The 26350-nt window shown below is 39.0% G+C and overlaps 1 protein-coding gene across 1 annotated transcript in view; it reads right to left on the reverse strand.

Annotated features, from left to right (window-relative positions):
• The window catches only part of PLCB4 (phospholipase C beta 4), a 270710-nt gene that overhangs the window by 81683 nt on the left and 162677 nt on the right, over positions 1–26350 (reverse strand). The window contains exons 11-12 of the mRNA XM_062202283.1: positions 13041–13149; positions 8534–8744 (exon numbers count right to left, since the gene is read on the reverse strand). Of these exons, the coding sequence (XP_062058267.1) occupies positions 8534–8744; positions 13041–13149 (320 nt within the window). The remainder of the gene's footprint in view (positions 1–8533; positions 8745–13040; positions 13150–26350) is intronic.

Genomic DNA, 26350 nt, shown 5'->3' on the forward strand with positions numbered 1-26350 from the left:
CGGAATGGCTCAGAACCAGCTGTTGTGGCCATCTGAGGAGTGAACTATGGATGGAAGACTTCTCTTTCTCTCTCTCTCTCTCTCTCTCTCTGCTGCTGCCTCTCTGAAACAATGACTTTCAAGTAAATAAACAAAATCTTAAACTATTTTTTAAAAATTTTGGTCAGTAGGATAATGTTACTTTGGCCATATTGGAAAAGATTTTTATTTTAGTAATTTATACTGAAATATGAAGGTACTTGCAAAACTTCATGGAAATATGCAATTAAAAGAATTTTATTTTGGTGCAAAAAATATTGAAATTCATAAAATCTTTTTTTCTACAAAGGAACCTTTTTAATATCCCTCATACAAACAGTTAGTATGAATGGCAGCAGTGATGTCGCTAATTGGGACATCTATTTAAAAAAATAGAGTATTGCTGAAATGGTAAATAAGAAAAAAAATAATGTAGCTACATTTCCTATTTTTTACTTTCAACATTTTAAATCTCATATATTTGTCAGTCTCTGTAAAAAGAAAACCATTTTCAAGTTTTTGAACTTTTAACATTAAAAAAAGCTAAATTCGTGAGTACCTATAACCAAGAATAAACTTAACAGAACTTCTTAAAATACATGCTACCTCTTTTGCAATTTTTTTTTACAGGGAGGAAAAAGAATTTGCCCTATTTTCACTGAAATTAAATTAAATATAACAAAATTGATTACAATGTCACTGCAATCTATGCCTTCACACAGTTCTTTTTTTTTTCCCCAAAGAAACCATGAGTACGAATTTTATAAGTACAACTTTAGGAATATAGTGATTCTTCCCATTATACCCACCCTCTTACACCTCCTCCTCCCTCTCCCATTCCAAGTCTGATTCTCCATTAAGAAAAAAAAAACAAAAAACAAAAAAACAAAAAACAAGTATTCCTTGACAGTCAAGATAAGGGTTACTGCTTCTCAAAGTGTCAATTTCACTTCTACATATTTCCTTTGAGGTGCTCTCTTAGTTACCACAGATCAGGGAGAACATATGGTATTTGTTCCTTTGGGACGGGCTTGTTTGACTAAGTATGATGTTTTCCAGATTCATCCATTTTGTTGCAAATGAACAGATTTCATTTTATTTACTGCTGTATAGAATACATATCCCAAAATTTTTTTAACCAGTCTTCAGTTGACAGCATTTAGGCTGAATCCATGTCTCAGCTATTGTGAACTGAGCTGCAATAAATATGGGAGTGCAGATAACTGTTTTATTTGCTGATTTCATTTCCCTTGGGTAAATTCCAAGGAGTGGGATGGCTGGGTCATATGGTAGGTCTACATTCAGATTTCTTTTTTTTTTAATATTCATTTATGTATTTGAAAGTCAGAGTTACACAGAGAGAGGAGAGAGAGGAGAGAGAGAGAGTGAGAGAGAAAGAGACAAAGATAGAGAGAAAGAGAGAGAGAGAGAGTCTTCCATCCATTGGTTCACTCCCCAATTGGCCACAATGGCCGGAGGTGCACTGATCCAAAGCCAGGAGCTTCTGGGTTTCCCATGTAGGTGCAGGGGCCCAAAGACCTGGGCTTTCCCAGGCCACAGCAGAGAGTTGGGTTGGAAATGGAGCAGCTGGGTATCAAACCAGTGCCCATATGGGATGCTGTGCCACAGCACTGGCCCCTATATTCAGATTTCTGAGGTATCTCCAAACTGATTTCCATAGTGGTTTTACCAGTTTACATTCCCACCAACCGTGGATTAAGGTACCTTTTCTCCAATATCCTCACCAGAACTTGCTGTTTATTGATTTCTGTTGAAAGCCATTCTAACTGGGATGAGATTTCATCAGTTTGCACCCACACAGAAACACAAAGTGTAAAAATACTGTTTTAGTACTAGTTATAGCATTACTGCACATTGGACAACACATTAAGGACAGATCCCACATGAGACGTAAGTACACAGTGACTCCTGTTGTTGACTTAACAATGTGACACTCTTGTTTATGGCGTCAGTAATCTCCCTAGGCTCTAGCCATGAGTTGCCAAGGCTATGGAAGCCTTTAGAGTTCGCTGACTTTGATCTTATTCGGATAGGGTCATAGTCAAAGTGGAAGTTCTCTCCTCCCTTCGGAGAAAGGTACCTCCTTCTTTGATGGCCCCGTTCTTTCCACTGGGATCTCACTTGCAGAGATCTTTCAGTTAGGTCTTCTTCTTTTTTTTTTTTTCCCCAGAGTGTCTTGGCTTTCCATGCCTAAAATACTCTCATGGGCTCTTGAGCCAGATCTGAATGCCTTAAGGGCAGATTCTGAGGCCAGAGTGCTATTTAGGACATGTGCCATTCTATGAGTCTGCTGTGTATCCCACTTCCCATGTTGGATCGTTCTCTCCCTTTTTGATTCTATCAGTTAGTATTAGCAGACACTAGTCTTGTTTGTGTGATCCCTTTGACTCTTAGACCTATCAGTGTGGTCAATTGTGAACTGAAGTTGATCACTTGGACTAGTGAGATGGTATTGGTACATGCCACCTTGATGGGATTGTATTGGAATCCCCTGGCACGTTTCTAACTCCACCATTTGGGGCAAGTCCGATTGAGCATGTCCCAAATTGTACATCTCCTCCCTCTCTTTTTCCCATTCTTATATTTAACAGGGATCACTTTTCAGTTAAAATTTAAACAGCTAAGAATAACTGTGTGTTAATTACAGAGTTCAAACAATAGTACTAGAACAAAAAAAATACTATAATGGATAAAGTATTGCATTGTACATCAACAGTTAGGACAAGAGCTGATCAATTCACTGTTTCTTATAGTGTCCAATTCACTTCAACAGGTTTCCCCTTTGGTGCTCAGTTAGTTGTCGCCAATCAGGGAGAAGATATGATATTTGTCCCTTCAGGACTGGCTTAGAATAATGGACATTTTTATGATATTTATTCTTCCAACCATGAACATGGAAGATTTTTCCATTTTTGTATATTCTTCTATTTCTTTCTTTAATGTCTTGTAATTCTCATCATAGAGATCTTTGACATCCTTGGTTAAATTTATTTCAAGGTACTTGATTTTTTTGGTAGCTATTCTGAATGGGATCAATCTTAGAAGTTCTTTTTCAGCCATGGCATTGTCTGTGCATACAAAGGCTGTTGATTTTTGTGTACTGATTTTATATCCTGCTACTTTACCAAACTCTTCTATGAGTTCCAATAGTCTCCTGGAGGAGTCTTTTGGATCCCCTATATATAGAATCATGCCATCTGCAAATAGGGATAGATTCACTTCTCATTCCTGATTTGAATCCCTTTGATTTCTTTTTCTTTTCTAATGGCTCTGGTTAAAACTTCTATGACTATAGTGAATACCAATAGTGAAATTGGGCATTCTTGTCTGGTTCCAGACCTCAGTGAGAAAGCTTCAAATTTCCCCCCTTTAATAGGATGCTGGACATGGGTTTGTCATAAATTGCCTTGACTGTGTTGAGGAACATTCCTTCAAAACCCACTTTGCTTAGAATTTTCATCATGAATAGGTGTTGTATTTTATCAAATGCTTTCTTTGAATCTATTGAGATAATCAAATGCTTTTTATTCTTCAGTTTGTTAATGTGATGTATCACATAGATTGATTTGTGAATGCTGAACCATCCTTACATATCAGGGATAAATCCCTCTTGGTCCAGATGAATGATATTTCTGATATGTTGTTGGATTCAATTGGCTAGAATTTTGTTGAGGATTTCTGCATCTATATTCATCAGGGAAACTGGTCTGTAGTTCTTTTTCTGTTGTATCTTTTTCAGGTTTAGGAATTAAGGTGATTCTAGCTTCATAGAAAGAACTTGGGAGGATTCCTTCCATTTCAATTGTTTTGAATAACTTGAGAAGAATTGGAGTTAGTTCTCCTTTAAATGTCTGGTAGACTGGCAGTGAAGCCTTCTGGTCCTGGGCTTTTCTTTGTTGGGGTGGGGGGTCTTTATTACTGATTCAATTTCTGTCGTGGTAATGGGTCTAAGTTTTCTATGTCTTAATGGCTCAATTTAGATAGGTTTTATGTGTCCAGGAATCTATCCATTTCTTCTAGGTTTCCCAGTTTTTTTGGCATACAGCCTTTTATAGTTATTTCTGATGATTCTTTTTTATTTCTGTGCTGTCTGTTGTTACATTTCCTTTTTCATCTCTAATTTTATTGATTTGGGTCTTCTCTCTCATTTTTTTTGGTTAGTTGTACCAATGATGTGTCAATTTTGTTTATTTTTTTCAAAAACTAGCTTTTCATTTTGCTTTTGTATTTTTTGTTTCTATTTTGTTGATTTCTTCTCTAATTTGCTTATGTTTTGTATTTTTTTTTTTGTTTCTATTTTGTTGATTTCTTCTCTAATTTATTTTCTCCTACTAGCTTTGGGTTTGGCTTCCTGTTGTTTTTCTAGATCTTTGAGATGCATTGATATCTCATTTATAGGTGCCTTTCCAACTTATTGACATAGGCACCAATTGCTATAAACTTTCCTCTTAACACTGCTTTTGCTGTATCCCATAAGTTTTGATACAGTGTATGTCATCTTAATTTGTTTCCAGAAATTTTTTTATTTCTCTTTCGATTTCTTCTATGACCCACTGTACATTCAGGAGCATGTTGTTCAGTCTCCATGTGTTTGCTTATGTTCTAGTGATTCCTGAGTTGCTGATTTCCAGCTTCACTCCTCTGTGGTCTGAGAAGATGCATGGTATGATTTTGATTTTTTTGAATTTTCTAAGACTTGCTTTATAGCCTAGCATGTGGTCAATCCTAGATAAGGTTCTGCATACAGGTGAGAACAATGTGTATTCTGCAACTGTAGCACAAAAAGTTCTGTAGATATCTGTTGGTCTATAGTGTTAATTACCTCTGCTGTTTTCTTGCTGATTTTCTGTCTGGTTAATCTGTTCATTGCTGAAAGTGGGGTATTGAAGTGCCCCATTACTATTTTTTTAAAAGATTTATTTATTTATTTGAAAGTCAGAGTTACACAGAGAGAGGAGAGGCAGAGAGAGAGAGAGAGAAAGAGAGAGAGAGGTCTTCTATCCGATGGTTCACTCCCCAGTTGTCTGCAACGTCCAGAGCTGTGCCGATCTGAAGCCAGGAGCCAGGAGCTTCTTCTGGGTCTCCCATGTGGGTGCAGAGGCCCAAGCATTGGGGCCAATTTCTACTACTTTCCCAGGTCATAGCAGAGAGCTGGATGGGAAGCAGAGCATCTGGGTCTAGAACCGGTGCCCATATGGAATGCTGGCACTTCAGGCCAGGGCGTTAACCCACTGTGCCACAGCACCGCTCCCCCGCCATTACTATTGTATTTGAGTCTATGTCTCCCTTTTGATTCCTTAACATTTCTTTTAAATAGCCAAGTGCCCTGTAATTAGGTGCATATATGTTTACAATAGTCACATCTTCCTGTTGAATTGATCCCTTAAACATTACGTAGTATCCTTCTTTGTCTCTTTTAACAGTTTTTGTGTTAAAGTTTATTTTGTCTGATATTAGTATGGCTACACCAGTTCTTTTTTGGTTTCTGTTAGCACTTTCACTTTCAGTCTGTGTGCATCTTTGTTGGTGAGATGTGTTTCTTGTAGGCAGCAAATAGTAAGGTTTTGTTTTTTAATCCATTCAGCCAGTCTGTGTCTTTTATCTGTGTCTTTTAAGGCCATTTACATTCACTGTGACTATTGATAAGTAATGACTTTGCCCTGCTATTTTTCCATAAATGTTCCTACTGTTTATTTTGGATTTTCTTTGTACTTTTACTGGAAGATTTTCTGCCTTCACCTTTTTTTGTAGTGATGATCATGTGTCTGTGTTTCTGTGTGCAGCACATCCTTAAGCATCTTCTGCCGGGCTGGATGAGTGGTGACAAATTCTTTCAGATTCTCTTTGTCATGGAAGGTCTTTATTTCACTTCATTCATAAGTGAGAGCTTATATATATGTTGGGTCATTTGATAGTATCCTGTAGATTCCCAACAGTGTTTTACAGTTTTCTGCTTTCTTCTTCTTGTGTTTGGTCTGACTGCATATTTTCCTGTGTTGTGTCTTCTAAGTTGGGTATTCTTTCTTCTGCTTCACCAATTCTGATGTTAAGGCTTTCCACTGTATTTTTATTTGTTCTACTGAGTTCTTCATTTCCAAGACTTCATTTTGATTTCTCTTTAAGATCTCAATTTCATGGGAAAAATTTCCTTTCATGTCATGTATGGATTTCGTTAGTTTGTGTATTTTTTTCTGATTATTTCATATTATATTATATTATATTATATTATTTATTTGACAGATAGAGTTAGACAGTGAGAGAGACAGAGAGAAAGTTCTTCCTTCCATTGGTTCACCCCTGAAATGGCCACTACAGCCAGCGCTGCGCCAATCCAAAGCCAGGAGCCAAGTGCTCATTCCTTGTCTCCCTTGCAGGCGCAGGGACCCAAACACTTGGGCCATCCTCCACTGCCTTCCTGGGCCACAGCAGAGAGCTGGACTGGAAGAGGAGCAACCAGGATTAGAACTCAGTGCCCACATGGGGTGCTAGTGCCACAGGCAGAGGATTAACCAAGTGAGCCACGTTGCCGGCCCCCTGTTCTAGTTACTTCTAAGTAATTCTACCATCAGTTTCTTGAATTCCATTTCTGGCATTTCTTCACTCTCATCATCTTCACAATCTAGTATTGAGGTGTTGTGTTCTTTTGGGGATGTCATGTTGTCTTCCTTGTTCCTGCTTCTTGGTTTGGTGCGTTTGTCATTTGCATTTGTGGGGATACTCATTGGTTTCTTCTTTGATTTTTCACTGTGGTGTCTTTTATCTTTGGACTATGTCTGATTGGATTAGTGGAGTGTGTTTTCAGGGAGTACCTAGAGGCGTGTCATAGGAGTGGCCAAGGAGCTCTGTTCAGTGCTCCAGGATGAATGTCGTGTCTGTGGTGACACACCCAAGTTTGGTGTGGTAAATCTAAATTTTTTTTTTTTAATCAGAGGGGAGGTTTTTTCTTGTCTGATGGCATAGACTCAACTGAGTTCCTTTTTTTGAAGGAGACCAGTGCCTGGGCGCTAGCCCCAGTAAGTATAACATTTGACCCCTCTGCCACAAGGACCACACAAAGGATCTGTACAGTCCTCAGTATAAGCGCAGATTCCCCAGCAATGTTTCTTGACAAGTAACCAGGCAGCCCTGACTGTGTGGAGTCTCTCACACTGATTGCCCAATGTCCCAGCTGCACCCTGAGTCCTAAGCAGCTTCACTGTTTTCACAGCCCTGGCATACAAACCTTTCACAGTCACAAGCACCCAGCCCCCTGTCTATTCTTCCTACCTGACTCAGGAGTCTCTGCTTGGCTGGTTGCTTGGCATGGACATGAGCTGATGCAGCTGTCATGTATGTCTAAAATGAGGCCTGCTCTCTGTCAGCTTGTTACAGGACACCTTTGCAGGATGACCCAGGAGAGAGAAACATGCCTTCACTCTGTGTATTTTCTTTTATTTTGGCAGGTACACTATCCCCCACGGGGCTCCAAGCCGGATTCCCTCTAGGCTCTTCTTGCAGTTTTTTTTTGCCAGTGGCTTCTTGTGCTGCTGCAGTCTAGTCTCACCTTGCTATCCAATGCTAGTGCAGATGCTCTCGGCCGATGGGTTCTAAGTTGTGCAGGTCTTTGCCCTCTCCATAGGCCCACTGTGTTCCTCCAATTTATATCATTTTCTCTGCTGGTCTCTCTCTAACTTTTCCCTGAGACTGTGCTCTTTCCACTTTTTAAAAACCGTCTTCTAGACTCGAGCAGCAAGCTCCCTCCCTACTCCACCATCTTCATCCAAGTCCCCCTCTTTTGCAATTTTGGAGGCATATTTCAAATTTATAGTAAAAAATACATCTTTTGACCCACAGGACGTTTATGGAAAAGATAGTGTCCTTCCTTTCTTACAATTAAATGATCATAATAATTCACTGAAGAGAAGCATAAATATCCTTTGTACTCTAATTACTATTAAACATTTTTCAAAGAAAAACAAATTGCAGTGGTTTCCCCTTATCTTGAGTTTTGCTTTCCATGGATTTAGTTACGGTCAACCACAGTCTGAAAATCTTAAACAGAAAGTTCCAGAAATAAACAATTAATTAGTTTTAAATTTCATACCATTCTGCTACCATGATGAAATATCATGCTGTTCTGATCTGTCCTGATTGCAACATGAAACTTCCCTTTATCCAGCACATTCACATTGTATATACTACTTCCAGTTAGTTACTTAACACTCACAGTCACTAGCAGAAAAACTATATATTATAGTGCTTTAGTTTAAGTGACCCTTATTTTACTTAACGCATTAATGATTCTATTTTATTACTACTTGTCATTAATCACTTTCTGTAATTTATAAGACAAACTTTATAATAAGTATGTGCGTGTAGAATAAAACCTACTACATAGAATTCAGAAATATTCTGCTTCAGACATCTACTGGATGGGTCCTAAAACATGTGCTGAAAATAAGTGATACCTACTGTAAATCCAAGAGCATTATACATGGCCATCTTGAGTTCTCACCTGCAACCAGCCAGGAGGACCTGTCTGTACATTTCTACTGAAGACTTTCCTCCAAACTGCCGGCCGGTGAGATAGGTATTGTGGGAAGAACTGATGAAGTAGTGAGCCAGGGGATGGTCCATTTCTTGGTAGAGTTCTAGACGATCTAGGAAGACTGGAGCATTTTCATCTGACATCAGATATCTGCAAAACCCATCACTTGATATGAGACCTAAGGGAAAAAGAACATCTTAGTAGCAGTTGTAGCAGCAAAGGTCCATATCTCATGTTTTATTCATTCATGGTAGCCAGGACAAATTAAACAGTAAGAACAAAAAAATCTTCATAGTCTCTTTCCTAAGAACCTTTCACCATTCAGGACTTGCATGGTCTAAGTTCCAGAGTGCATTTCACAATTACGTGGCATTCTCCTTTCACATCCATGGTGGCAGATGTACACTGCTCCCCTCCCCCAACTCCCAATTCAGAAACACAGTTCTAGGAGCTATGGAGACAAGAGGTCAAAGGAATCTTTACCTAGTTCCTGCTTCTGCCAATCACTCTGTAGGCAGCTGGGTCTCAGCTTCCTCTTCTGTTAAGTGGGGAAAACTACTGGCCCCACATGCTTTCCAAAATTGTCATGAGTGGTAAATGAGGATGTATTTGAGAGGTGCTCTTTAATAAAATGGGAAATGTATTCATTGTAAGGCATTCTTGCTTTTACTGGATAGGAGAAGGGGTTTTTCTGGGAGATGGTGGCTTCTCTGAAATAAACAATTTAATCTTCCTATTCATCTAATGTTAGGAGCTGGGGCTGTTGAGAACACTCATGAAACATTCATTTCAATCACACATTTCTAACATGGGGCAGGACCCAGGTGGTAACCACAGGAGAGACAATAAATGTTTATGCATCTTCTCCTATGCAGCCTTCACTTTTTTACTTTTTAATTTAAGCACTTGAAGGTTATGTACCAACTTTAGGTTTATAAAGGGGAACAGATGACAGCATAATAAATAACCTTGGACCTGCACCACAACTTTGACAGATCTTAACATTCGCTGAACTGCTTTACATTTTTATGGGGAACACATTATTACAAATGCCATTACCATTCCCTGTGTACTTCACCTCAATTTCATCTCTCTGCTGCCATGTAGATAGATAACCATCACCATAGTTTTCCTGCTTAACATTCCAAAAATGGTTCTGTAACTTTACTACACATGTACTTATCCAAACAATAGATCTATTCTAATGTTTTTTAATAAACAGAAAAACTATCCCACTGTGTGCATTTGCAAATGGCTACTTTTACTTTTCCTGGAACTTATTCACTTATTTTTCACTGAATATATAGTAGCCCATATAAGAATATACCATAATTTATTATCCATTATATAATATAGTGGATATTTAGGACATTTCTAATTATAACTAGAAATAGAAATTTATATCCCTGCCTTGTTGGGCACTTTCCTTCATTCTAAGAGAAAGTACTTTTTCAGGCAATGGAATAGATGCAATGATAAAAGAAACGGACAAATCCTGACTTCATGCAACTCATACATAATGAATGAGAGAAACATAAAGTAGTGCACTATAATGTCATGAAAGTGCTAGAGGAAACAAAAAACATTATGGAAGAATGATCTGTTGGCTATGTGGCCAATGAAATCCCTTTGAGGAAGCTGACACACACGCATAGGGATGAGCCCAAGCACACTGGTGGGACCCCCACTCTGGGCAAGTGCAAAGAACTTGGGGCAGGACTGTGTGAGCCAAGTTCATCCAATGACAGCAAGACGGAGGGAGTAATCAAGGAGAAAAGTTACTGGACATAAGGTTAGACGGGACGGCACAGGCTACATCTTTTGGGCTTTTGCCCTCACAAGATACTTTAATTCTAAGTGTGCTGGGAACCCTTTGGAAGGCTATAAAGAGAGGACTAATGGGGATGGAAGCAGTTTCTAAAGGTTTATTCTGGCTTCTCTGTGAGGCACAGCATTGAGTAGAAAGAAGACTAGTTAGAAGTCAACTGGCATTGTATAGGAGATGTTATAGGATTGGATGCCCTGGTAAGGGTGGAGAAGGTGATAAGTAAGTTAGAATTTATTTTGAGGTTGCATATTGTAAGTGTTGCTGATAGGTCATATGTGGTTTGAATGAAATACAAAAGGATGATTCCAAGGGTTTTGCCTTGAAAAGCTCAGTGAATAGCAATATCATTTTATAGGCTGGAAAAGGCACAGATTAGGGGAGGGAACAGGTAGAATCAAATACTTTATACTCATATCCTGGAAATGCCCTTTCAATACCTGAATGGGAGTTCTACTACTGGTCTGTAGTTTAAGTTAGAAATTGTGATTACACAGTTGAATTTGAAAGTTGCATGCATAAGGAGAAACTTAAAGCCATGGACCTGCATGAGCTCATCTAAAGTGTGAACACAGATGGGGCAGAGGTCTAAGTTCTATGTCACTCTGACTTCCAGAGTTTGCGAAATGTATGAGATTCTCCAGGGTACATTCACAGAGGAGTAACACCTGGGCTGTTAGAGAAGCATATTTTCTACTTTGTGAGCTATTGACAAAATAGCAAAGTTGTTGCACCTATTTACATTTCCACCAAAATGTCTTTGGGGCTGGTGTTATGGTGGAGCAGGTAAAGCCACAGCCTGCAATGCTGGCATCCTATATGGGTGCTGGTTTGTGTCCCAGCTGTTACACTTCCAATCCAGCTTCCTGCTATTGGCTTGGGAAAAGCAGCAGAAGATGGCCCAAGTGTCTGGGCCCTTGTCACTCACATGGGAGACCTGGATGAAGCTCCTGGCTCTGTCTTGCCCATTGCAGTCATCTGGGGAGTGAACCAGCTGATAGAAAATTTCTCTCTGTCTCTCTCTGTGTCTCTCCCTCTCTCTCTGTAACTCTAATTTTCAAATAAATAAATATACCTTCTTTAAAAATGCCTTTTACACCATATTCTCACCCACACTTGATAATGACAGATTTTAAAATGTCTGTCTTTGTGAAATGGAGAAACTACAATTTTAGATGGTTCAATGGTCATTGTTAGAGTCTCACTGGAGAGGACTTTAGAAATAAACAAAGATATACTTCTATTATAACACTTATCACCCTGCTAAGAAGTTATTGAGCCACTTGCCTTTCCACATGAAAAAAAAAAAATCACAACTACTTTCAAGGCAGAGCATCTCTTACTCAGTTGTGAATTCCCAGTATCTGCTACAGTGCTTGGCACTCAGCCCACAAAAGAAAGAAATTTGGGTGGAGAATATCAACAAATGACTGCCTGGACTCCAGCAACTTGCAAGCATGGAAACTGAGGCCAGGAAGCTATTTCCTTGCTCAGGGTCACAGTGTGACAAGGTAGCAATGAGAGTCACAACACCTTCCATTACTGCAAAGTGCTAAGTTCTTCTACAAACCTGACTATCCCTTTGCTTCAACCACATGCAACATGGAAAAAAATTATGAACTCAGGCTATTGGTAAGAGGTCAGGAATGAGGCATTCTGGCTGAAAATGGTTAACTGAGCCACTAGCATAAAGTTGAAATGTATGACTGCAACCAGAGGAAAAGTCCATTGGACTTGGAAAGAGTTCAGGAGTGAAGTTACAGGGTATGGTGGGCCAGGAATATCTATAAAAGTTTCTATGTGGGGCCAGAGAATGCATGAATCTCTCAGCCATATTCACTGGCATCAGATACAACTGTTATTCTAAAGAGGAGGAAACTGAGGCCTTGAGATTCATGAGCACATGGGACAGATAGAAATGATGCCTCACAGTCTCCACAAAGGCGGGGGCTCCGGCTTAGGTACATCTAGAACTTGCCATACGGCTATGTTCACATCCCTCCCATGCTCAGCAGGTGTTTCCTGCTGCTATGACACAGAACCCATAAATCCTCCCCATGCCTTTCCTTTGACAAATATTTGGATGCTGCCTTGTTTCCAAAGTTTCACTGGACAGGGCAAAGATCAAGAAATGCCATAATTTGATAAAATCATTCCCAGAGACTTAATTTCACATAAATGCAGTTATCTTCCATATCAGAGGTTAAAGAAGGCTAAGAGGGCACAACAAATCATGTATTACTTTATTTGGGTTGGGAAAACAAAAGGGAGAAAATGAAGGTGTAAATTGTTAGATGATAGGAACACTTTTCATGGATTGCAGACAGAGACTACATGCGGCATTTTTCATTTTAAGCAATAGGCAATGCTAAAAGCCAATATAAGAAGGTATATGGGGGAAATCACAATAATGTGCTTAATCACACAATAAAGTTAACAGGATACTTCAAACGGCATGAACTTATTCTGAAGAAAGGTAAAATTTATATTAACTTAAGAAGAGGCCAAAAAAAAAAAAAAGTCAGTCATTATCTTTGGTTTATGGGCATTCCAAAGCATGTATAGACACCTTCCACTAAAAATCTAAGGGCTTGAAATTTGGTAAATTTCTTGTTTCAAAGAAAAACATAATTTTTTTTCTTTCTTTACCTTTTTTCTTCAAATCTTCATCAGGCTCATACATCTCGATGATCTGCATTGCCCTTTTAGCATCATAAAATGGAAATAAAATTTCATTCAGTCGAGGATCTCGCTGATGCTATGATGAGAAAATAATTTCATTTAGGTTGACATTTCTCCCCTTGAGGTATAACACATTACTAAGTATATAATTTCTAAAGCAACATAAATCTAGACTATCATGTTTATAATTACAAAGATGGGATTTCACTATATTTCTGTTCTTTTCCCTAAAATAGGTTTCAAAAAGTCCAAATCTGGAAGTATTCTCTGATTCCTGTCATTGAACTACAGAAAGAGAAAAATTCATTTTTTTCCCTTCAAAAGCTGAAGGATGTATAGCAGAAGGTATGTGTCCACTGGATTGTTGTCTAATTTCCATATCATAGGGAACTCATTGGCATAAATGTCTATAAAATTAAGGCCAATGTATTTTTTAAAAAGACAAAAAATTAAAATAAGTAGATAATACACTCATTTAAGTGCCAAAAATACCCCCAAACAATAACAACAAAAACACTATTAGATAGGTAAACATCATTTCATTTTGATTATGTCTTCCTACATTAATAAAATATTTCTTGGATGCTCTGAAAACTTAAATGTTTTACAAAAGGGACTAATTATAATTCTGAAATTTAATCAGCACAAGAATATTTACCAGCTATGAAACAATATAAAAGTCTATATTTAAATATCAGCAGTTCAGAAACATCTTTTTTACTCTTGAATTTAATTTAGTCTTCCCTAATAAAATTCCTTGGGCAGAGATTATGGGAATGGCAAAAGCACAGGGGAGGCTAGGGACATCATCCTTCTCAAATTGTCACCTCAGGTGCTGCTGGTACAACATGAGCACTAGGGGCAAAGCTGTTCCTGCAGAAGCGTTATCCTGACTTCACATTAGTGGTGAAATGTCCATCTACTAGTTGACTCAGCTATGACACTGTGTGTGTCTGTGTGCTTGTGTCTCTGTGTGTGCATGTGTGTGTACATGGAGGCAGTGGAGCCATTAAACTTCCTTACTATTCACTGTTAATTAGAGTACTACACTGTGTCTCCGGTCATTTCTCAAATACATAAATAAATAATGAGAGAAAAGCAGATGTGAGCAAACTCTGATCAATAAATAGAACCTTAAGAATAACTCTTTACCCAAATATATGCACAGTCTTTGCAAAAATGTGATTGGAGGGATATTTAAGAAGCAATTGCTTTTTAAAAGTTCATATGGATTTCTCTTCCCCATCTGTTCTGGAATGGCCATTTGAAAAGTGGGCTCTACACAGAATGAATGCTTTTGGGTAACGGACATTTATCACTTCCTCAAGCATAGGTAGCTTTCACCTTTCCTGGTATCACCTCCTCCACACTAAGAGTGTTAACTCACAAGGAATCGATATCTTTTTAGCAATTTATCCCAATGAAACATGCTTCTGTTGTCATCTAAGAAATTGTGGCTCACAACAGCTCATACCCATGCATATACTAGAGCAGAAACTGGTACATTAATAACAGGGCTTGAGACTTTAAAAAACAAAAGTTATAGGATATACAGAGAAAGAGAAGTTGTGAAGTGGACCATGGAATGCCAGGCAAGTGAAGGCATGCTGCACCTTGTACAGGAAACTGATGCCATCATGCAAGGAGGTCACTCTGGGAGGGAATGCTGAACTCCAACCCTGATGAGAATGCACTGTTCCAAAAACAAACAAAACAAAGCAAAAACTCTTTGTAGGCACCTCCATTCTTCCCATCTCCATAAATAATACATTGAAAGAAGATGGAATGTAGAACAAGAAAGGTCCTTTCTCAGCCCCAGTAAACTTATGTTCATCAATTTATACAACTGACTTCCAATCAATCCACTCCATTTCTCCTCTTTATTAAAATTAAGTTTTTTTTTATTTAAGGATATGTTCGTTGATAAGTATCCTGAACTCATGGAGATGATGGGAAAAATCCATATGAATGAAAAAATAGGAGAAAAAGAGTTTCAGCTACAGAGAAGAGATGAAATACAGTTAAACAAAGGAGATGGAATCCAGGCATTTTTGTAGCAACTTATATACATGTCTGTGTGTATTCTACATGGTGTCCCTTGAAGTATGGTCTGTGGTGGCAGCATTATCATCACTACTACCTGGCACTTGTTGGAAATGCAGATTCTTGGACTACTTCCAACCTACTGAAACCAATTCCCTGAAATAGCACCCAGGAATCTGTTTAAAATGACTGCTAAATGATTCTGATGCATTCAAGTTTAAGAAGCACTGTTTTTAACAATATGTATTCTCATGTGTTTGCATATCAGTAAAAAAGCACCTAAGTCTTACAAGAATAGTGCTGATTATTTGAAAGTCTTCCCTGTTAAATGTCATTAAAATGCAGGGAGGATATGATATGCATTGAACCATTTATCAGAAACAACATAAAAAAGCCAAGTCCTACAGTCAGTGTACCATAATTTCATATTCTAAAAACTATACTCACAGAATATGAGCATTACATGCACAAATATGAATCAACAGTCTTTCTCTGCATCTGTTCCATCAGATAACATAAACTTTTGCTTTCTATTAAATGCTTATGTTTGAGAAAGACAGCACAGCATAATCTAGATAATCCAAAGGCAAGGAAACCAATGGTAAGGTGTACATAAGAGTCACAAGACTGCAATTTTTATGTGAAAAGAATAAAGAAAAGTTCCTTTGCAGGTAATCTCAGAGTAGTAAGGCTACAGAAGAGTTCCGTGCAGACACAAGCACAGGGAGGCATATGCCTCACAGTTTAGAGGGGCCATCATTTTTCAGTTGGATAAGTAATTTATCTAGGACATCTACCCCATGGTATCTGATGCTTTGCAAAATGAGATTTCAAATAGCTTCCAGAGAATGGTGCCCAGATAAATGAAGATATAATATACTTGACCCCATTATGTAGTCTTTATTGTCACTGAGAAAAGGTATCAACTGACTTCAATCCAAGCAGCCCTGGGAGACATGACTGATAACATATTTAATATTTAGAAAGGATATACAAAAGAGAAAGTACTATTTAGCAAATGTAAGCTTATTCATAGGATGAAATACTTCTTTCTTTGCCTGTATGTTAAAGAATATGGATATTGTAATTAGGAAAGAAATCTTGGGCCCTTTTTACGCACCTGAAAAAATAATCAGTATCAGGTTTATCCTTATGGGGACATGGGGTATGAGATATGGGGGTGTTAAAAAATACCTGTCCTGACTTTAGATGTACAATGTAATACTTTATCCTTTTTAGTATTTGTTGTTGTTGTTGTTGTTCTAGTACTATTGGTTGAACTCAGTAATTAACACACAATTATTCTTAGGTGTTTAAATTTTAACTGAAAAGTGATCCCTGTTAAATCTAAGAGTGGAAAAAGAGAGGGAGGAGATGAACAATTTGGAACATGCTCAATCGGACTGGCCGCAAATGGTGGAGTTAGAAATGTGCCAGGGGATTCCAACACAATCCCATCAAGATGGCATGTACCAATGCCATCGCACTAGTCCAAGTGATCAATTTCAGCTCACAATTGATAGCTCTGATAGGTCTAAGAGTCAAAGAGATCACACAAACAAGACAAGTATCTGCTAATACTAACTGATAGAATCAAAAAGGGAGAGAAAGATCCAACATGGGAAGTGGGATACACAGCAGACTCATAGGATGGCAGATGTCCTAAACAACACTCTGGCCTCAGAATCAGCCCTCAAGGCATTCAGATCTGGCTGAAGAGCCCATGAGAGTATAGCAGGCATGGAAAGCCAAGATATCATGGAAAAAAAAAAAAAAAGACCTAAATGAATGATCTCTGTGAGTGAGATCCCAGTGGAAAGAACGGGGCCATCAAAGAAGGAGGTACCCTTCTCCGAAGGGAGGAGAGAACTTCCACTTTGACTATGACCCTATCGGAATAAGATCAAAGTCAGCGAACTCTAAAGGCTTCCATAGCCCTGGCAACTCATGACTAGAGCCTAGGGAGATTACTGACGCCATGAACAGGAGTGTCAAATTGTTAAATCAGCAACAGGAGTCACTGTGTACTTACACCCCATGTGGGATCTGTCCCTAATGTGTCGTCTAAAGCCAAGTGATGCTATAACTAGTACTGAAACAGTATTTTTATACTTTGCGTTTCTGTGTGGGCACAAACTGATGAGGTCTTTACTAATTATATACTGAATTGATCTTCTGTATATAAAGAGAATTGGAAATGAAAAAAAAACAACCTGATGTTAAAATGGAAATGGCATAGAAAATTAATTAATTTAAAAAAAAAATTATGTAGGATCTCTGTCTTTAATGTGCTGTACATTGCTATTTAATGCTATAATTAGTAATCCAATGGTAGTTTTTTCACTTTATGTTGCTATATGGGCAAAATGTTGAAATCTTTACCTAATATATACTAAACTGATCTTCTGTATATAAAGAGAATTGAAAATGAATCTTTACATGAATGGAAGGGGAAAGGGAGCGGGAAAGGGGAGGGTTGCGGGCGGGAGGGAAGTTATGGGAGGGGGGAAGCCATTGTAACCCATAAGCTATACTTTGGAAATTTATATTCATTAAATAAAAGTTGAAAAAAAAAAGAAAAAAAAATAACAACAAAATAAAGCTAATTCTTGATTGCAGTGGGCATCTAAGACCTTTTTTCCTCTCTTCCTTCTTTTGATCTCTCTCTCTCCTGACTTCCATGCAGTTTTCAACTCCACAAGCTTGTAGTTATTATCATCCATATAAAATCTCACATAGCCAGTGGAGAAGGTATTTAGCCCAGTGGTTGGGATCCGCACTTCTTACACTGGAGTGCCTGGTTTGATTCCTGCCTCCAGCTTCCTGCCAAGGCAGACCATAGGAGGCAGTAGTGATGGCTCAACTGATGGGTTCCTGCCTCCTATGTGGAAGACCTGGAGTATATTCCTGACTCCCAGCTTCAATCCTAGCCCAGTCCTGGCTGTTGCAGGTCTTTGGGCATTGAACCAGCAGATGGAAGCTTATGCTCACTTGCTCACTTGCTCTATCTCAAAAAAGAAAAAATAATTTAAAATAGAGAAGGTAAAAGTAAAATCAATTCAGCTTCGCATTTGGATCAGAGAAAAGGAGATGAAAGAAACTGAAGTTCAGAGATTTTATTAATCTTGCCACATATGAGCAGCTGAGTAGATGGATTAAATCACCACGTGCAGCTCACAGTGAGTGTCTTTGTTAGCTCTGCTAGCCTCTGGTTTGCAAGCTTCATAATTTAGGCAAAGTTTCCCTCTGTGTATTGCTTGGGACTAAGACATATAGCTGTAGCAAAATTTTAGATCTAAGTGCTGGATTTCCATGACAAAATTTTTTTATGGAGAATAACAGAATGCATATGCTACTCTCCTCATTTTCCCACGCACACCAAGCATTTCTAGGAGGAATCCAGTACTCCACTAGGACAGTACTTCAGAAACTTGAGTGTGTAGACAAATCACGTGGGGCTCTTGTTAAATGTGTATTGTAACTCCGCAGGTCTGGATGAAACCTGAGGTTCTGCATTTCTAACCAGCTTCCAGAAGGTACCAGAGCTATTGGTCATGGATCGAACTTTGCAGAACAATGACCAAGAAGATACTGAGAAGCAGGTGAGAAGGCAGGTATGAAGTTACTCCTAGAAAGTTATAAGTGTTGGTAACAGGAATGGGGAGGAGATGCCCCACTAGGCAACCAAGCCAGTCCACAGCCAGTAGTCTCTCCTCTCTTTCCAGCCTCCTGGAGACACACATTAGTACACCGAACAGAAAATTTCATAGAGAGTAAGATTTCCATGGTGGAAGGTGGTGGCAGTCTGCATGACATCTGCTACCATAAACAGGATTTTTAAATTATCTCTTCTAATTAATAAATATGGATGTATATGTGTGTGTATGAGTTTTTGCTTTTCTGATCACTTCTCTGGTTACCTTGCTGAACTCTCCAATTAAGTCAAGAATTTTTTTTTTTCTCGATTATTTTTGGTATCTAGATAGACAATCTACCAACATCTGCAAATACTGAGACGCAGGCCTTTTCCTTTTCTAGCATTCAGGGGACTTGTTTATTTTCCCCTGTCTTACTGCACGATCCAGGGCTTCCAATGCAATGTGGCATAAAGGCTTGTTGAGATTATGTGGCTGAGGCATTTTGGAGTCACAGACCTTTACATTCCACGCCTGATCCTTTCTTGAATGAGCTCTCTCTGTTTCTCTTAATTAGGGGTTGTGAACTCACTCGGCCTAAGGGGTAGTTTTGATATTAGAGAGATGAGAACTCAAATGAGGGAGTACAGGAGCAGACAGAATGTTCTGTGGGTTTGAAAAGCTTCTGTGAGATATTCAAACTTTTTGTTTAATCCTTCTGATTGAGTTCTCTAGGATAGAAGAGAAAGAGATTCAGGGCAGCTATTTGGATTAAAATAAAGGCTATACATTTTTCTGGGCTGTCTTCAAGTCTCTGACCTACAAAAGTCAAGAATCACACTGATCTCAGAAGTTCCATCAAGAATTCAAGGTACAGGTCCGGTGCTGTAGCGTAGTAGGCTAAGACTCTGGATGCAGCACCAGCATCCCATATGCATACTGGTTTATGTCCTGGATGTTCCACTTCCCATTCAGCTCTCTCTGCTTAAGGCCTGGGAAAGCAGTGGAAGATGGCCCAAGTCCTTGGGCCCCTGCACCTGCATGGGAGACCCAGAAGAAGCTCTTGGCTCTTGGCTTTGGATTGGTCTAGCTCTGACTGTTGCAGCCATTTGGGGAGTAAATAGCAGATGGAATACCTTTCTCTCTGTTTCTCCTGCTCTCTGCCTATAACTCTGCCTCTCAAATAAATAAATAAAATATTTTTAAAAATGCAAGGTACTTCCTTACTGTGAATAGGAAGCAAATAGGAGAAGACATTAGAAAACAAATGAACACAATACAATTGTCCACTGCAGTAGTGACAGAAAACAAAAGTTGACTAATGATAAGCGTTTTTCTTAAGAAAGAATGTAGCTGACAGAGCCAGAGAAAGTACAGGTGATCATATTTTCAAGAACTAAACTAAAGCCTCCTTAAAATTTTCAAAAAAAAAACAAAGGCTATACATTGTAAAAGCAACATAAAAAATAAAAACTCCGGAGGGATCCAAGATGGCGGAATAGGAAGGGAGCACATAGATATTCTTCGGCAAGACACAGGTTAATAAAAGTGGAGATACTGCAGGGTCAAGGAAGAGTAGGGGAAGAAACAGCAGAGGAAACTCTTCCGGAACTAGTGATTCACAGTGGACCTGCATGGAGAGCCTGGGAGCCCAAGTTTGGGACACCAGCAGCAGACTCAACGCACCAGCGCTGGAACGCGAGGCGAGCCGAACCTCCATAGCCCGAGACACCAGCAGGCAAGCGGAAAGAGGAGGCTAGAGGGAACGAGGCTTGAAACTCCGTGGGGAAAAGTTCACCAGGCTAACTAGAAGAGAGAGAGGGAAAAAAAAAAGTGACCGAAACGGACACGAGTTTCTCTCTCTCCGCTCACCCCTCAAGAGCGAGCAAGACAAAGAGCAGGCGCCATTTTGGACATACATCATAAGCAGGGCGACCTCAGGTCTGCACCAGCCCTGAGCCTAGCAGAAAAACCTGACTCTGGGGGGAGGGGTGAAATAACAGGAGATTAGCATCTAACTTGGCAACCCAGTGGGAGACTGCAGGAGAATTGGAGCCCACACCGAGGGCAGCAGAGATTCCCTGTGTGGTCCTTGGGAAAGAGCTTCCAATCTCTGGCTCCTGTGGGTATATCATTTGCCTGCTAACTACCTCCAATTACATTCAGCTGTGCGGAATTACTTCCCTTTTGAATCAACAAAAGAAAGAGACATTTACCACACCTAACCTGGGAGTGTCATCTTGACACACCCTCAACCCTGAGGAACCAAACACAGCTCTCAGTTCACACCCATCTCAAGCCTCTAAGGCTCCACCAAAAGCAGACAGTCCACTTAATCTAGAGTCATAGTATAACAAGAAAAAAAAAACACCACAGTGAAGAAACCAAATATCTCCAACATGCCATACAACAAACGCAAAAACCGAGGTAACAAGAACAAGGAAGACACTATGACGCCCCCAAATGAAAAAGACACCCCAACTCAAGATTATGAAGATGATGAGATAGAAGAAACGCAAGAAGTGGATCTCAAAACATTGATAAGAACATTAAGAAGTTCTCAAAAACAAATTCTTGAACTACAGAAATCCTTAAAGGACAAGATAGAAAATCTCTCTCGTGAAAATGAAATATTAAGGAGGAATCAAAATGAAATGAAACAACTAGTGGAACAAGAAACTCTGATAGTGACTAGAAATCATAATGAAATGAAGACTTCAATAGATGAAATGACAAACACATTAGAGAGCCTTAAAAACAGAATGGGCGAAGCAGAAGAGAGAATATCAGACTTAGAAGACAGAGAACAGGAAAGGAAACAGGCAAACCAAAGAAAAGAAGAAGAAATTAGAAATCTAAAAAATATTGTCGGGAATCTACAGGATACTATTAAAAAATCTAACATTCGGGTTCTAGGAGTTCCTGAAGGCATGGAGAGGGAGAAAGGATTAGAAGGCATTTTCAGTGAGATACTAGCAGAAAATTTCCCAGGTTTGGAGAAGGACAGAGGCATCTTAGTACAGGAAGCTTATAGAACCCCTAATAAACATGACCAAAAGAGATCCTCACCACGACACGTCATAATCAAACTCACCACAGTGAAACATAAAGAAAAGATTCTAAAAGGTGCAAGAGAGAAACGTCAGATTACTCTCAGAGGATCTCCAATTAGACTCACAGCAGACTTCTCATCAGAAACCCTACAAGCTAGAAGGGAATGGCGAGACATAGCCCAGGTACTAAGAGAGAAAAACTGCCATCCCAGAATATTATATCCTGCAAAGCTCTCATTTGTGAATGAAGGTGAAATTAAGACTTTTCATAGCAAACAGAAACTGAAAGAATTTGTTGCCACTCATCCTGCCCTGCAAAAGATGCTTAAAGATGTGTTACACACAGAAACACAGAAAAATGGTCACCAATATGAAAGAAGGTAAAGGAAGGAAACCCCACAGCAAAAGATCACAGGAAGCTCAATTTCTCTTTGACATAGAATTAAACTCTGATGCACTGTTAGAGCAATGTGTTAAAGTAATCTATTATGTTCTCTTGATGTCTGTTAAATTCTAATTGTTCAAAAACAGCTGAATTTTTATTAAGAGCTATGGGTTATTTAACTATGTGCTTATTTTCAAAGACTTGAATAATCACCTTGTAACAATGATCAAATTTGGTCTATGTTATGTCATGATTTTAAGGAATCTTAGTTCAACCAGATATTTTGGATTTTGATATTGGTCTATTATGCTATGTTATATGTGCGTACATATTGTATGTCCACATGGGGAAATTTTATTAAGAGTTTTATTTTAAATGGCTTTTAGATAAGATTGTCCATAAATTTAAGCTGCTAAAATCAATCAAAGATACATTTTAATTTGTGTGACCTGAATCTGTGTATCATATGTTTTAAACTTGTTGGTAGAAAGAAACTAAAAACATTTTATATGGTTGTGCTTAAGTTTACTGGTTAAACAAACTACACCATCTTAGTTATTTAAGAGGTGTTTTCAAATACATGATTCTTAAAATTTATAGAAGGCATTGGACCTTCTGGTAAATGTTTTATTAAGTTCTTATCTAAGGGTTGAAACGGTTTGCTAAGTATTCATGTGATATTGCTATTGTCAGCAAGCGATCTAGGACTTGCTCCCTCATTTCTCTATTCTAAGCCCAACTTGTTCTTTCATTTCTCTATTCTCTTCAAGGTAGGGAACTAATTCTATTATGAAGGAATCTGTAGGACGCACAATTTAATCTTTAGACCTTATAAGAGATGGCTAACATTTTTCTGTAATAGCATAGCCAAAATAAGAGCTTAAATAATAATCTCATAGCTAGATTCACATCGCCATCAGCGAAGTATACAGTAAGTAGGAAAAAAAAACCCTCCCTTTCAGACCAAAGGGAAAGAAAGTTTTAAAGTGAGAATATAATTTTCCTCATGGGCATTGTCTACCTTAGAAAAACTACTACAGAACATGCCTGTGACTATAGACTTGTAGTTCAGGCCACCGAAGATTAGAGATGGGACATGGGCACTCCCTTGACTTGCATCCTCTGGTCTGCTTTAACAAAAACCAGGCGGAAAAGAAAGCTAGGCATCAGAAGCAATGGGTGGCAGGCCTATTAATGGCTGATCTGTACAGTGATCTGCCCTCAAGGAGACCCAACAGGCCAGTCCACTGCAGTGGCTTTCAATGTGGTAAGTCTGGGCTTCAGCAGAAGTCAGCTTGTGAAGAGCCCTGGCAGCTCTGCCAAGAGTTGGGTCACTGGAAATGGACCTGCCCTGGAGTCGAAGGATGCCCAGGTCAGAGCCACAGATCTTATTGGCTCTAAGCTGAAAAGCCCTTCACTCAGCCCAACTTCCACAGTGACCACTGCAACTGAGGGTATGGTCAAGTAGGGTCAGCAACATTGCAGGCAGAACTGTAAATTTCTTGTTAGAGATGCCACCTGCCTTTACCTGGCCAGCTCTCCTCCCAGGCCAGCCAAGTAATGAAAGTCAACAGAGTGCCTTCCCCTAGGAGGTTCACACCTCCCTTAGGATATACCCCATGTGAAGAGATAGATAGGTCTGGGCCTCTTAACTTACAAGGCCTAAAGCCCACCAGATTATTATCAAGCCCCTTCTATCAGGTTCTATTTGCCTCTCAATCAGAAAAATTACTTGTAGCTTAGACAGCACCTTTCTTAGCTCCTCTAATAATGACTCTGTCCTTTGTTCTAGACCCTGTCTAGTGCACTTGGGCCTCATTCCTTTGTAATCATAACCTCTACTCTACCACCAATGGCTCTACTCCCAACCTGTGTGTACTGATGGTCCTCTTCCCCACTTAATGCTGTATAATTGTTCAGACCTGGTAAATGCCACTCTTAGGATCATTGGTTACTATCCTCACTCTGTCTTTTATGACCTTGTCTAAATATGATCAGAGTCGGGGAACTTGGAAGGCTTCCATAGCCTTGGCAACTCATGACGACAGCCTAGGGTGGTTACTGGTGCCATAAACTAGAGTGTCAATTTGTTGGGTCAACAACAGGAGCCACTGTGCGCTTGCTCCTGATGTGGGATCTCTGTCCTTAATGTGCTGTACATTTTGATTTAATGCTATAACTAGTACTCCAACAGTATGTTTCACTTTGTGTTTCTATGTGGGTGCAAACTGTTGAAATCTTTACTTAATGTATACTAAATTGATCTTCTGTATATAAAGAGAATTGAAAATGAATCTTAATGTGAATGGAAGGGGAGAGGGAGCGGGAGAGGGGAGGGTTGCGGGTGGGAGGGAAATTATGGGAAGGGGAAGCCATTGTAATCCATAAGCTGTATACTGGAAATTTATATTCATTAAATAAAAGTTAAAAAAAATAAAAAAAAATAAAATAAAAACTCCTAGGAATTACAAGAGTGACTAGTGGTAGGCAAAAAAAAAAAAATAAATAAATAAAAAATAAAAAAAAAAAACCCTAAAAGGAAATGAATTGGACAGGGTCTATGAAGGCAGCACCCACCCTCGAGATGTCAGATCTGTGTCTTTATTTGAAAAGCGCAATGCAGGAGTGAGGTCTCTGAGATGTTTATCAGATGGCTGGGGGCTGCCTTCATCTCAAAGCGCACAGAAGATGCCTTGCGTTAGGAGGTGGCCCACTGAGGATGTGCTAGATTTTCTCCTCTCTGCTAACGTATCTTCCCTGTTGAGCAGGAAGCAGGATTCCTGCCAATCTCACCACACTTAAGATGATCAATGAACCAAAGTGCACAGAGAAGCTGAGGGGAATAATACAAACCAAAAGAACAAAAGGCAGAAGGGGGAGGGGTTAGGGAAACAGAGCAAGTCAAGGTAACCTCCGAGCCACAGTGGCTTAAGAATGTGGATAATATCTGGGTAAAGATCATGAATATAGTATTTGCGTGACTAAAAATTGGAGTAGAAAACCTTGAAGTTTTCAAGTAAAATAAATATCATGTACTGAAATGATCATTTGAAAGAGGCGGCATCTGTGCAGCTACGCAGTGTGCCTTCTCTTTCTTATAACAGCGCATTCAGACAGCGTAATTTCTAAAGTGCAACCACTTAGGTTGGGAGCCACTGAACCCTCACCAGGAAAGAAAAGAGAAAACCTTTGGTGAAGATGTGCTAAGTCTCTACAAAATGGCCAGTCACACTCTGCCTGCTGTCTTTTCTAATGGCCATACTTTGTGTCTGGCATGATCCTGTGTTTCCTAACCTTTTCTCTTCATATGGTACAATGATTAACTTTGATTATTCTGAAACTAAAATATGCTGTCCATTTCTCACTTAAATTTTTCTTATTCTTGATGTGTTATGAAAAAAAAGTGGATTTTCCTCTTTGGATCATGAATTCAGAGCCTGAATGGCTTTCAGTGAAGAAAAACATTTTGTTTTGTGCACGTGTAAAGACAAAAAATATATTTCAGTTGTAAAAAAAGTTGTCACCTTTAGTTGTTCTAAAATATGTTATCTTTTGTGCTTAAGCAAATTTTTGACTATTAGTTCTTGCTGCTAAGTGAATCATATTCTAAAATTAGCTCTAGTTAGTAATAAAAATTAAAAAGTAAAAATTTAACCTGAAATTCAATTGGCCTAATGCTGTATTTTCACCCAGGAACTCAAGGATTTTTCTTGTTGTCAAAATATTTTATTTGAACCTATATATGTTTCTTACATGCAATTCATTAAGAGACAAAAATAAAGCTTTCCAGTGAGTCCATGCAAAAGTATGAGACAAAGTTAGCAATGGAGAATTCACCTACAGTGTGGTAAACCCAGTCCATTCTCTATTTAACACAATCAACAGGAAAACAGTACTTTAAATATCATCTTGCAAAAACACAGACACAATTAAGTAAACATATTATAAAATTCACACATAACACACAGAACCAGAGCTACATGTTACAGCGAGAAACCAACAAAAAGCGGTGTGCAAAGCCAACAGGTGGGAAGCACATGAACACACAGGGCAGCAGCTGATTTTTGCACCTGGTAAAGCCATAAGGGAAAGCTCAGCAGGTCAGAAGCAAAGCGGATAAGGAGTAGGATGCAGGCATGCAATGAGGACAATGAGGGAAGC

This window comes from Lepus europaeus, chromosome 10 (assembly GCF_033115175.1).
Source record: "Lepus europaeus isolate LE1 chromosome 10, mLepTim1.pri, whole genome shotgun sequence".
Lineage (NCBI taxonomy): Eukaryota > Metazoa > Chordata > Mammalia > Lagomorpha > Leporidae > Lepus > Lepus europaeus.